At 46.1% G+C, this 13600-nt stretch overlaps 1 protein-coding gene across 5 annotated transcripts; it reads left to right on the top strand.

Moving 5' to 3' along the window:
• Positions 1-344: 344 nt before the first annotated feature.
• Positions 345-13088, top strand: LOC113957516 (L-threonine 3-dehydrogenase, mitochondrial-like). 5 transcript variants are annotated; one of them, XM_027665109.1, is made up of 10 exons: positions 345-526; positions 3069-3180; positions 5403-5604; positions 5914-5956; positions 7084-7154; positions 7682-7831; positions 8153-8325; positions 9294-9384; positions 9809-10078; positions 10291-13088. In XM_027665109.1, exons 3-10 carry the CDS (start codon positions 5421-5423, stop codon positions 10428-10430), a joined length of 1122 nt encoding a protein of 373 aa, XP_027520910.1. In that variant the 5' UTR covers positions 345-526; positions 3069-3180; positions 5403-5420; the 3' UTR covers positions 10431-13088. The 5 variants fall into 5 exon arrangements, with proteins under 5 accessions (XP_027520910.1, XP_027520909.1, XP_027520912.1 ...); XM_027665108.1 differs by lacking the exon at positions 345-526 and having other exon boundaries at positions 5406-5604; XM_027665111.1 differs by lacking the exons at positions 345-526; positions 3069-3180 and adding an exon at positions 3187-3376.
• Positions 13089-13600: the final 512 nt, after the last annotated feature.

Raw genomic sequence — 13600 nt, 5'->3', positions numbered from 1 at the left:
GCCTTAAAGGTCTCCTAGAAAGCTGGAGAGAGACTTTGGACAAGAGCCTGGAGGGACAGGACAAGGGGGAATGGCCTCCCACTGCCAGAGGGCAGGGTTAGAAGAGATATTGGGAAGGAATTGTTGGCTGTGAGGGTGGTGAGGCCCTGGCACAGGTTGCCCAGAGAAGCTGTGGCTGCCCCTGGATCCCTGGAAGTGTCCAAGGCCAGGTTGGACGGGGCTTGGAGCAACCTGGGATAGTGGGAGGTGTCCCTGCCCGTGGCAGGGAGTTGGAAAGAGATGATCTTTAATGTCCCTTCCCCCACAGCCCATTTCATGGCCGGGAGGTCCCGTTCTGTAGGCTCATGCCCTGGGACTGGCCGCCCTCGACTGGGCTGGGCCTGGGGGCCCCCCACCCCCTCACAGCGGATGACGTCAAGGTTCAGTGACGTCACTCGGTCCCCTCCCCGGCTGACGTCAGACCCAACCCCGGAGAAGCGGCACCGGGACACGGACGGGGCGGCGGCGGGAGCGCGGCGGGCCCGGGGTGAGCGCGGGGCCGGTCCGGGGGGCTGTGGGTCCGTGGGGGCTGTGGGTCCGTGGGGGTTATTCCGCGGGTCCGTGGGGGCCGTTTTTTGGGGGATTTGTGGACGCGAGGCTGCCCCGCTCCCGGCCGGGAGGGAATGAATGAGGCGGGGGAGGGGGAGCAGGAGCCGCGTCCCGCCCGGCGCCGCCATCAGAGCCCTGTCGGGGGGCGGAGGCGGCTCCCCCGGCACCCCCCGGCATCCTCCGGCTCCGCTCGGTCCCCTCCTGGGGACCCCTCGGTCCCCTTTGGGGGCGGCGATTTGGTGCTCGAGCCCCATCGCGACTCTTTTGTGCCTCTCCGCGGGCTGGAGGGTTTTGTTGGTCCCCGTCACCCGCACCCGGCGCTTGGCTTCATCTGCGCAGGATGGGCAGGGAACGGAGTCAGGAGTGGCTTGGGTTGGAAGGGACCTTAAGGATCGTCTTGTTCCAACACCCTGCCATGGGCAGGGACACCTCCCACTAGCCCAGGTTGTTCCAAGCCCTGTCCAACCTGGCGTTGAACACTTCCAGGGATGGGGCAGCCACAGCTTCTCTGGGCAACCTGTGCCAGGGCTTCCCCACCCTCATAGCCAACAATTTCTTCCTAATATCCCATCTAAACCTACTTTATTTCAGTTTGAAGGCATTCCCCCTTGTCCTGTCCCTCCAGACCCTTTTCCAAAGTCCCTCTCCAGCTCTCTCGGAGCCCCTTTAGGTACTGGAAGGGGCTGCAAGGGCTCCCTGGATCCTTCTCTTCTCCAAGTGAACACCCCCAGCTCTCCCAGCCTGTCTCCAGAGCAGAGGGGTTCTAACCCTGGGAGCATCTCTGTGGCCTCCTCTGGACTCGATCTAACAGCTCCACGTCCTTGTGCTGTTGTTTCCCAGAGCTTGGAGGCAGCTCTGCAGGTGGGGTGTCACCCGAGGGAGTAGAGGGGCAGAATCCCCCCCTCCCCTGCTGCCCACACTGTGGGATGAGCCCACGTTACATTTGCCTTTCAGGACCAATCTCCCTTATCCTCTCCAGGAACGTCACACCATTCAGTAGCTCTGTCATACTATTCAGTAGCTCCGTAATCTCCCTTTTTTTTGTTTATTTTTGGTGCCTGGGGTCAGGTTTCCAGTGACTCCCTCAGTGCCTTGGGCTGACATCTCCTCTTGGAGGGCTCTGCCCAGGCCCGACGTCATCCCACAGCCATGCGTCACCCCTGGAACAGGATCCACAGGGGCCGTGAGTGTGTCAAGGTTATTCCATCAGAGTTTGGCCAAGAGCTGTCTGCCAGGGAGAACGGCTCCAGCCTGGACACCCTGGCACATCCTCCCTGCCAGAGAACACCGGGAGGGACGCAGCGTCCCCAGATGGGGCTCTCTGAACCAGAGGAACTGCCAGCAGGGGATGTATGACGGATTTGGGCTGTCCAGCAATCCAGGCTGCAGGAATTGTGGTTGAACTGAGATTTACCCCTTAGCTGGGGCAGCTTGAGCGCTCCCAAATGCGGGGATCCAATGGAGTTTCCACTTGGCAGCACTAGGGCATCAGGGAATAAGGCTTTCCCAAGGGCAAAGTGGCACATGCTTCCTCTTCTGATGCCCAAGGAAGGCACTTGCTTTCCCCTCAAGCTCTTCTTGGTAGAGTTGGAAAAAGTAGAGGAGCTTCCCAAAACATAAGCCCTTCTCCAGGTCTGAAGCAGAAACTGTGGGGTTTGGAGCCAAATGCGAGTTGAGAACTTGGTGCTCAGAGCGTTGGTGTGGACCATGTGCCCGAGGATGTGGTTGGGTATCTTCAAGATCCTGTGTCCTAGAGAGTACCTGATTTTCCTGGAAAGAAAGAAGCTCTGTATTCTTTGGTTTAGCTCCATGGAGGAGCATCCCGTGGCACCTCAGCAGCTGTGAAGCCCCCAGAAGCCCTGTGGGAGATCTGGGGTTTGGTTCTGGCCTCTCTCTCCTCCCTCTCTCCCATGTTCTTTGAAGCTCACCGGGGGAATTTCCAGACCAACTCCGTGACTTTCTTATCTTCCTTATCACTGTGACATGCTATTAATAACTAATTTATAGGAACTACTGCTTTCTATAAACATATTTTTGACTTTTATGTGAACAACAGGTGCTGCTGTTTATGTAACACCTTGGAAACCTCGCAGAGGAACAGCAGCTGGCTGTTCCCTAAATACCGTTTTGTGAATGTTGCTCCTTTTTTTTTTTAACATTCCCTCTTTTCCCTTTCCCTGTGCTTTAATCTCCTTACAAACCCCCAAAATTCCTGCCATCCCAGATTATCGCTGTCCACTGGAACACGTTTTTGCTTTATGCTAATCCTTTACACTGCCACTAATTGGTTTAAACCTTGTCCTTCAGGTTGGGTTTTGGGACTTAGAAAAGCTGCTTGCCCAGCTTCAGAGCCCTCTCTCTGCCTATCCCAAACTTCCAGGCATTTCAAAATTTAGGAGAAGGGAATGATGTGATATTCCTGGCTGCTGCTACTCTCACGAGGACGTTTTTTTTTCCTTTCTTTTTTTTTTTTTTTTAAGGTGTGGGACAACTCCTACTTTGTTTCAGGTTTTGATTGGCTTTCCACAGAGGCAGTGTCCTATAAATTCCCTTCTCTTCTCTGCTTCTGCCTTATCACCAGCTGAGGGACAGGTGAGTACAGAAGAGGGAAAATTCCAGGAGCAATTCCATTGCTTAATCCGTGATATTGGCGTCAGTTATTAATTTAAATTAATGGGGTGGGGGGAATGACTTTGATGTTTCAGAATGAAAAATTCCTCATTTTACTGACAGTTTCTGACATCAGTTTGAATGGATGAGTAAAATCAGAGATTAAAGTATTCAGAAGGTAATATGAGGGGGGAATATTTTATGGAATCATGGAATGGTTTGGGTTGAAAGGGACCTTAATGCTCATTCCATTCCAACCCCTTGTGCCATGGGCAGGGTCAGCTTCCACTATAAATGATATTTATATTTTATATATATTTTTTTCTCTTCAATTTGTAATGGAACAGAAGTTTTCCTCCTTAGGATAATAAGAAAGAGAAGCCTATAAAAAAATTTATATTTTACATCAGTTAAATGAATATTTTTTGTGCTCAGAACTATTAATTAGTCCTAGAATTCATTTAAAATGGGAAATTTGGATTTAGCAGAATGGGATTTTCTATCTGAGTTGCTTTTGCAAGTTAATTACTGTGCTGCAGCTGACTTTACCTCTTTGGGCAAGTGTTTTTAAGGCATAATGTTAATTTCTTTATGTATCTGTACATTTATTGGCAAGTTTAAAATTTAATAATCACACCTCTTTTTCCCGCTCTTCCTGTTTGAAATAGAAATAAATGCCATTGGTGGATTTTTTTTCACTGCTTGGGTGTTTCAGTGTCTGGTGTAAAATGAATTTACTGTTCTTTTGAGTCAGCCTAGACCTGTAATTCTGAGCTTGAGCCTTTGTGGCTTCACTCCAGGTGCATTTGGAAAAACCAGTCCAGTCGGTGGGGAACCAATTTGTTCCCAGTGTGGGATTTTTAGTAAAAACTGAAGTTAGTTTGTGCTTTGTTTATAGAGCTCAAAACGTCAAAATGACTTTGCAGGTACTTTTAGTGGGAATTTTCCATGACAGAGACCAATGAGTCTCTGTCAGTGCTGTAGGATTTTATTTTCCCATTGTGAAGCAGGAAGGGATTAGCATGAGATCCAGTTGTCCAGGTGGAGTTTGAATATTTCCAAGGATGGAGACTCCCATCACCTCTCTGGACATCTCAGACTAAGTCTCCTTGATCAGTTTAATTATATTTTTAATATGCCCTTTTTCTGTGTCTGCACTATTAGACAATAGGTAGTTTAGCAAATTCTTTTGTATTTAAATAGCAAAACTCCCTCAAGTACCAGAAAATTCTCAACCTGGTGAGCTCAGGAGTGAAAGGAACACCCACATTCATCACTTGCTCACTTTTCTTTGCATGGTAAATCTGGAATTAAATTAACTGCTGCAATTTCTGGTTGTGATCTTCCTTCTTCCTGACTCCCCCTTTTAGAATATCAGGAATTCCCAAAGAAAGGAACTGACAGGGTAGTCTCATCAGAGTGGTCTGAAACATGCTTTAATCTGGGAATTTGGTTATTATTTGATATTTGGGAATGAGTTAAAAGCTGTTGAGAGGGGATAAGGAAGAATTTAAGTGATTATGCCTTGAGAATTGTATTTGAAAGAAGTAAACTGGGACCTCAGAAACCACCAGTTGTGGCTGCAAGTGTGATTTATTTGGGGTACTTTCCATTTCCTTCTCAAATGTGAAAGATTTGGAGAGGAAAAAAAACAAACCTAAGTGTAACACAGAGTAACTTATTAATATGTGAAATAATTAGGATATTTTCGTGAGTCCTGGCTAAATAGTGCCACTGCTTTGTTTGCTTTCTGGGTCCCATCCATCAGGAGTGTTACCTTGGAGTAAATCTCTGTTTTTTAAAGGAGATTTCCTGCTGCCTCTGGCTCAGCAGCTCTTACTGATGCAATTTTGAGAAAGTTTGCTAATTCATGGCAGCCTGCAAACCCTTCACTCCAAAGTGGAATCACAGCAGCTTTGTTGAATTCTGTGTTTGTACTCGATTTATTTTTTTTTTAAAAGGCTTAAACTTGAACCGTGTTCTTACTGTTGATTTTCCTGAACTGTGCATATTTTCATGAGCTCCCTCCAGGGAATACATTACCTCTACTCATGTTACTTCCCAGGCAGCTTCTGGGACACGTGGCTCATCATCCAGCCCTTGGATTGCATCAAATTCCTCTGAATGCCCACGGGAGTTCTCTCAGGGAGCGTTTAAAAGCCTTTGAAGTCACCCGTGACTCATCTTTTCTCTTGTGCCCACAGCAGGTTTGAAAGGGGAAGATGCCAATTGTCAGGAACCTGGGCAGGGCTGCCAGCCAGCTGCTCCAGAGCTCGGGCTGTGGGTGTGGGATTTCCATCGTGCCCGTTCGGTGCATCGGGGTCTCCCCGCGCCAAGTGGCCTCGGACGCGAGTTTCCACTCCGTTACCTTTTCCGAGTCGGATCATCCTCGGGTGCTCATCACGGGTAATTCCTCTCATAACTACTCCTGCTCCACTCCCGTCCTGCCTCCCCAGCGGGCAGAATTCTGGCAGCAAAAATACCCCAAGTACTCTGGAATTGCGATGATCTTTCCCATCAGAGTCCCATTTGAACTGTCCTGCTGTTTCAGCTCCGTGACTCTACTAAAAACCAGTTAGTTTGGTTTTCCTTAAGAAAAATGATAAAAGCTTTCTGTCTCACTGAGAAAAATAGTGCTGATTTCTGATGGCATACGTACAATAATAAGGAAATTCTGTATTTTAATAATAATCTCCTCTGATTTTTGTCTCCCAGGTGGTCTTGGTCAGCTCGGGGTGGGACTTGCAAAGCTGCTGAGGTATGTCCTGATTCCTTGATATGTCACGATTCCCTGGCTTGCTCTTAGTGAGGAATTGAAGCTTTAGCCATTAGTTTTAGAAGCAATAATTTTCTGGAGAGTTGTTTATAAAAGAATCCCACTGTCGATTGCAGGTTCTTTTTTTGCCTCTCAGCTTTGTAAACAACATTAATGGTTGGACCTGATGATTTAAAAGTCTTTTCCAGCCTTAATGATCCTGTGATTCTTAATGATTCTATGATTAAATTTTCCCCATCATTTTATATTCCACTCCTGTGCTTGTTTGAGGTTGCTGATGTCCTTTCTGTGTGTACATTGGTCACTATTCCCAAAATAACATAATTTTGTCCCGGGGGCTGGCTGCTGAGTTGTTTGCTTCCTGTTAAATGGAAGTATTGAGAGGCTAAATCCTCAGAGTTTTCCTTTTCTCTTTTTACTTTTCCTGTTCCCTCACCTCACACACACAGTTACCTCATGTTTTCCATGATATCTTTTCAAGAAGTGCTCCAAGAGCTCTCCCTGTTCCATATCCATGTCCTTATCCACACCTGCTCAGCTCCAGGGAATCTGGACTAAGACCAAAAGTGAGCAGACTAACTGCCCTCAACACTAGCAGTTTGAATGTTTTCTGCCATTTCTATGGTATATTTAAAAATCATCCAACTAATGGGAGGCTGGAATGTGCTCCAGTGCCATCAGCTGTGACAGCCTTGGGTTAATTATCACAAAGTCACAATTTCTCTTTTATTTACTTTGTTGATACAAAAGTAGCTGCAGTTACAGCAACCCAGTGGCTTTTTGTTATTTGCAGGGGAGTAAATTATCTCTGGGTAAAATTTTCTGTAAGGAAAGGACAGGAGGGTCTTTTTCTCAACATATTTTCACTTCCTAAAAGACTTCTCTATCCTTGCACAGCCCTTCACTGCTACTAGAAGTAGTTCACTCATTTTCTAAGATGTTATATTGACATTTAAAGGTTCACTGGGGTTTCTTGAAGTGCAATAACTGATATAATTGCTGAAATTATTGTTCTTCTCACGTTGCTCCTGCAAAACAAAATAGCAGCAACTGATGGGTTATCTCAAAAGGCTGTGGACTCACTGTTCCATGTGGGTATTTTTACACAGGAAACGCTTTGGAAAGAACAATGTGATCTTGTCTGACATTAGAAAGCCTGCAGATAATGTTTTTTATAGTGGTAAGTGACTGGGGAAGCACATGGAAAAAAAACCATCTTGACTTTACCTCTGATGTTCATCGACTAATTACCAAACTGATAAGTGGATTGCACTAACGAGCTGCTGTTCTAAACTCCTGGATAATGCCTTCCTGCTTGGAAATCTTGCAATTGATTGATTTCTTCTATTATTTCCTTTTCCTAAATACTTTTCTTTGCATTTTTGCACTGTTGCTTTGCCACTTTGTTGAGCAGAATAACAACTTGAGTCAGGCTGTGCTCCTGCTGTAAAAAGACATGCTTTTATTCTTTTGGAGGCACCAAGCTGGAAGTTAAATGTGTGGTGTGTTATTCCATGCTCAGGGAATTTTTATGACGAGATGGATGTACAGTAGGACTTTAAATTCTTTGATTTTCATTAGAAACTTGCATAAGTTGCTGTTTAGTGATGTATTTAGGTGGTAGAAATGGCGGTCTGAGTTTCTGGCAGAACTTTTCCCAACATCCATTCCTGGCACTGAGTTTCCCACTGGTTCCATTCCCTCCAGGTCCCTTTATCTTCGCGGATATCTTGGACTACAAGAATTTGCGGGAGATCGTGGTGAACAACAGGATAACTTGGCTGTTCCACTACAGTGCTTTGCTCAGCGCTGTTGGAGAAGCAAACGTCCCTTTGGCCAGAGCTGTGAACATCACTGGTAGGTGACAGGGATTCCATGTCCCTGGAACTGTGTCAGGGGAGGGTTGGGTTGGATATCAGGAAAAGGTTCTTCCCCCAGAGGGTGGTTGAGCACTGAACAGACTTCCCGGGGAATGGTCATAGCCTTAAACCTGCCAGAGCTCAAGGAGTGTTTGGACAACGCTTCAGGGACAGGGTGGGATTGCTGGGGTGTTCTGGCATGGCCAGGAGTTAGCCTTGATGATCCTTGTGGGTCCCTCCCAACTCAGGATATTCTATAATTCCTATAATGAAGAAGTGGAGAGCATGGTCTGATAAATCCTGTTGGGGTTTTTTCCAGGTTTACACAATGTTCTGGATATTGCAGCTGAGCATAACCTGAGGCTCTTCATTCCAAGCACTATTGGGGCCTTTGGACCCACCTCTCCTCGAGACCCAGCTCCTGATCTTTGCATTCAGAGACCAAGGACAATCTATGGAGTCTCCAAGGTCCACGCTGAGCTCATGGGAGAAGTGAGAATTTTTGTTTTATTCATTTCTTAAAAGTTCTGAGAGAACTTCACTGGCACAGGTTGCCCAGAGAAGCTGTGGCTGCCCCACCCCTGGAAGTGTTCCAGGCCAGGTTGGACGGGGCTTGGAGCAACCTGGGATAGTGGAAGGTGTCCCTGCCCATGGCAAGGGGTTGGAATGAGATGAGCTTTAAGGTCCCTTCCAACCCAAACCATTCCCTGATTCTATGATTCTAACTTCATTCCTTTTGTAAGATTCCTCACTGCAACATTATTTTCCTTATTCTTTCTTTCCTTCAGGTTTTAGTATTCAGCAGTAGTCTGAGGCAGCTTTTAAGGTCAAATATCTTTTGAATTTTGTTGGGAAAAGCCCAAAGAATTGGAAGCTGGGAAACATCTGACTTCCAGTATCATTTCTTTCCCTGGTTCTTTTGACTTTTACCTCTCTGCCTCATCTGGCATTGGATAAAGGACAGTGTACAAAGCCTTGTGAAAAGCAGGGGCAGTGATGGCTTTTGCCCCTCCTCTCCAAAAAGAGACTTTAAAGTCAAAGCCATGGGGATCTGTACATGCACAACTTCTCCTTTGGCTTTGTAGTGACTTATAAATAACATTTTTTAAGCTGATATTTTTACGTACAGATTCCTCACATAGGTCTGAAGACTGAATTAGCCTGAAAAATCTCACAAACTTAGGAGTTTTAAGTTTCTGAACACCAAATGTAGACCCTGCATTAGGAGCTAATCCATATCAAGAATCCATATTTACTGATGTGGATGTAAAAAAATGGCAGGAAGGGAGCTCAGCTGCCTGGCAGGGAATGGGAGCTGTTTAGTCCCTTTTCTTTCATCCCCATCATGGAATGGTTACAGCGTGAGGGTTCATCCTGTGGCAGATTTTTCCTGTGAAATCAGTGAGTGTGTGGCCTGCTCTTGGTGCGTAAAACTGTTCCTCTCCTCCCTCCCTTCCCAGTACTACCATTACCGGTACGGCCTGGACTTCCGCTGCCTCAGGTATCCAGGGATTATATCTGCTGACTCCCAGCCTGGAGGGGGAACAACTGGTGAGTGGATTGTGGATTATGAGAAGGCTGGAAAGGGACTTTTCAAAAGGGACTGCAGTGCCAGGAGAAGGGGGATTGGCTTCTCACTACCAGAGGGCAGATTTAGATGGGATATTGGGAAGGAATTCTTCCCTGTGAGGGTGGGGAAGCTGTGGCTGCCCCATCCCTGGAAGTGTCCATGGCCAGGTTGGAGCAACCAGGTGTGGTGAGTGGCGTCCCTTCCAATGGCAGGGGTTGAAACAAGATGATCTTTTAAGTTCCTTTCCAACCCAAACCATTCAATGATTTATGATAAATAACACACAGTCCTGCTGCCGGATTTTAGACAGGAGACTTTGGGGGTGGCCTGAGGGTTGTTGCCTGTCATGACACACACAACAGATCGACCCACATGAACACACCCACCCATCATTCTCCTCCACAGATTATGCTGTCAAGATTTTCCATGATGCCATAAAGACTGGCAAGTTTAAGTGTTACCTCAAGCCAGACACCCGCCTGCCTATGATGTACATCGATGACTGTCTGAAGGCAACGCTGGAGGTCATGGACGCCCCTGCAGAATCATTGACCATGAGGACCTACAACATCAATGCCATGAGCTTCAGTCCCGAGGAGCTGGCACAGGAGGTGCAGAAGTATGTTCCTGAGCTCCAGGTGACCTACAGCGTGGATCAAGTCAGGCAGGCCATAGGTTAGTATCTTCTCAGGCAGCAGGTAAGAAGAAACATCGAATCAAGGGCAAAATAAAGTTTCTTTAGGCACTTGGAAGTTACCCCTGTGCAGTTCAAGTCTTATGGTTTGAAATTCAGCTCCAGCAGTTCAAACCAGTGATGAAACACTTGAAACTTGAAAGGAATTTTTATTAAACCTCCTGTTTCTTGGTTCTTTTCCTGTTCCCTGCAGCTGACAGCTGGCCCATGAACTTCGACGACAGCAACGCCCGGAGGGATTGGGGTTGGAAACACGATTATGATCTCCCTGAGCTGGTGACCACCATGTTTAGTTACCTTGGGTCTGACTCCAGGATTGCCCAAGCTAACTGAAAATACTTTCAGATGTTTCCACATTTCCACAGAGGACCAGGAAGAAATGGTTAAGTTTAGGTTGTAATTTTCTGAGCCTTAGAGCACGTCAGTGATTAATTTTCGTGAGTAGCAACAGAGCTGGGCAGAAAAACGTCCTGTAGCTGGAATGTACTTTAGATAAATTAACATCAGTGGGTGCTGACTCCAGACACAACACAGATGACAAACACAGAGTTATTGAACTTTCACACTTCGAAAAAAAACACCAAAAAGAGGACTTACTCCTGGCTGGTGGCTCTCCAATCATTCCTGCCTTTTCTTTGGCAAACAGCGTGGGACAGTGTTGTCCAACCTGGTGTTTCAGGCATATCCCGCAAAGTCAGCAATAGGTGTTTTGTTTTCCTGGTGGAGGATGTTAGGGTGTAGCAAGATAAGATCCTTTCTACTCTTTGCTTGCAAAAGAGACTTCAGAAGAGCTACTTCGTGTTTCCAAATTGCAGGGGCTCGTTGCAATTTTAGTTTGAAATCAAACTTTGTTTGATAGTTCCTATTTATATTTAGTGCTGTCTAAGCATACACTTTTCTATATGTAGGGCTTAAAAGCAGCATTATTCTTATAAAGCTGCTTACAAATGTGAAGTGGAATAGGACTTGAATTCTCATGATGCTTTAAAAAAAACCAGGTTTTGTAAGCTAAGCTTCATCCTGTTCTTTGCAAGTGCCGCTGCCTTCGGTGTAACCTTGGAGGGAGATCTGAAATCCGGAGAGCTGTTCCATGGATGTGAGTCTGGGTGGTATTTCAGGAAGGCAAAGGGTTTATTAGCAGTACTTTGGGTTCTCCCAGTTGTTTACAGGACACACTGCCTGGAGCAAGGTTTAAAGGTGGGCTGGTGATGGAGCCTCACGGTAGAGCCGGGTCAGCCTTTGAAATCTTTTGTGTTCACCGTGTTTTCCACATGCACTGTGTCTGTAGATGCTGTTTGTGTGTTACTCATACCCTTTTGTTCTTCAGAGAGGGATCCAGAAGCTGAAACCATCTCCTAGCTACAATTAAGGGCTGTTCTGCCTGCTGAGTTTCATGCACAGGAGGTTCTGGGATGAACAAGGGAGTTTCTGTAAGTGCGTACAAGGAAGAGGTGTCAGTTCAAAAGCTACTTAGGAGACTTTGGGAAGTGACAAGAAAGCCATTTTAGGTTAAACACCTGTTTCCATGGATGTGAGTCTGAGGTGTCAGCTACTCCACCTGAAAAGCAGCCTCTGAGAGCTTTGGATTTTATTTTTTTTCAAAGAAAAAAATATCTTTCATTTTCAAGATGACTGGATATTCCATATAAGAAGCTCTCCATCTTTTTTTTTTTTTTTTTGCCTTGTATACTCCAATAGTTTGTGTAGGTAAATACATTCAAGTATTTTTGTGGGGTTTTTTACCTACAACTTGTTTGCTCTGTTTCCTGTGATGGTGCTTTGGTGGTTGCAAGTCTGTTCCATTCTCTGTAACCCTGTGGTGGTCCCTCAGTTGGTGGATTAATCAGATTTTTGTCTGTGTGTGAAGGACTCTGCTGCAGGGAATATGTTTCCTCACAAAAGTAACCTTCAAATGAAGATTCTGTGGTGAAACCTAGTTATTTTAAACATTTGTTACACTTGTATTTCTTGCTTTTGTACTTATTATTTCACCTCTGGGCAAGGTATGAATTTCCCAGGTATTTAAACTCAAAGGTTGTGGCCTGTTATAGAAACATTTTTATGTTGTTTACATTTCTGAAAAGACAAGTTTGTGAACTTTGGCTGCTGTTCAAGTGTAATATTTGGCCCAATGGGCCAGTGAAGTCCATTTACACCCTGCAAGGATAGACTGGCTCAGGTTTGTCCCCTGCCCTGCCCAGACTGGGTTGGATCCAAACTGGATCTCCCAGTGAACTGGAGCCGTCAGATGAGGGGCTTTAAAAGAGCTGAAGTGTCTTGTCCACTCCAACCTCTCCTCATTCTCACCCTGGGGGCTCCTCATTGCCTCTGATCCATGAGATGTGTACAATAAAGAGCTGTTGATGGGTCTCACTCCATTTCCTTCCTTCACTCAAAGTCGTGGGGTCTTGTTCTAAACTCCAGTTTACCTGGAGTTAACAAGAGTGAGGAGCAGGAATGTTCTTTCTCTGAAACACACTGTCCTTGGTGGTGGCATTGCACCAAAGCCTTGGACAAGATGTTACAGCAAAGGTGAAATTCAAACCTATGGCATTTTGAACGCAGGTTTTTTTTTTCCCCTGTCCAAAGTTTCTGACTTCATTTAGGAGCAACCATTTAAGCAACTTAAATTCTTTAAAATCTGAAATAAACCGTGTTGCAATAGGGAATGGTCCGGAGGTAACTGATGATAATCAGGGAATGTCATTAAATGTGTCTGTCCTGTTTGGAATTCCTGTTTTCAGCCTGTGACCAATGACGCATGTTTTTTTTTTTCCATGTCTTTCCCATTAACCTCTGTTGTAACTATGTTACAGTCTTTTCTGTATTAAACCAACTTGATGTGATACAAAATGTCTTACCTTTTGCTACCAGTTCAAAGTTTCACTTCTGGGCAGAGACTTCCCTCATGACACTTGAGTGCTGTAGCTGTTAAATTACCTATTCAGGAAAAAAAAAGAAAAAAAAAGTTGTTAAGAATATTTTTTCAAATATTTTAAGTTGTCGATGATGCCTACTTTAATAAAATCCTATGCAGATGTATCCTTTGTTTGTTATCCTTGCTCAGAGGAGGTAAGAGCAGTGATAAAGGATCCTGGTCAATGAAGGATCCTGGGCGGTGCTGAAGCCTTTTATGAGCCAGGCTGAGGCAATTCCAAGCACAGTCACAGGCTTGGGGGAGCGTGGATTGAGGAAAAACCCTGGGGAGAAGAACTGGAAGGTGTTGGTTGGTGAGAGGCTGGACATGCACGACCATGTGCACCCCCCCTGTCCTGGGCTCATCCCACAGTGTGGGCAGCAGGGGAGGGGGGGATTCTGCCCCTCTGCCCCCTCAGATGAGACCCCACCTACAGAGCTCCCTCCAGCCCTGGGGAACAACAGCACAAGGATGCGGCCAGTCCAGAGGAGGCCACGGAGATGCTCCAAGGGCTGGAGCCCCTCTACTCTGGAGCCAGGCTGGGAGAGCTGAGGGGGTTCACCTGGAGAGGAGGAGGCTCCATGGA

Source organism: Corapipo altera, unplaced genomic scaffold (assembly GCF_003945725.1).
Source record: "Corapipo altera isolate COAL_440 unplaced genomic scaffold, ASM394572v1 164, whole genome shotgun sequence".
In the NCBI taxonomy this organism is placed as follows: Eukaryota; Metazoa; Chordata; class Aves; order Passeriformes; family Pipridae; genus Corapipo; species Corapipo altera.
Note: the sequence above shows the minus strand (reverse complement) of the source record. Positions and strands in the feature narration are given on the sequence as shown.

What these genes read in the sequence shown, in the direction of transcription:
- LOC113957516 (XM_027665109.1), top strand. Translation starts at nt 5,421, where the DNA reads ATGCCAATTGTCAGGAACCTGGGCAGGGCTGCCAGCCAGCTGCTCCAG. An exon ending in GCCTGGAGGGGGAACAACTG is followed by an intron (nt 9,385 to 9,808) that starts GTGAGTGGATTG and finishes TCTCCTCCACAG; the next exon opens with ATTATGCTGTCAAGATTTTC. An exon ending in TCAAGTCAGGCAGGCCATAG is followed by an intron (nt 10,079 to 10,290) that starts GTTAGTATCTTC and finishes TGTTCCCTGCAG; the next exon opens with CTGACAGCTGGCCCATGAAC.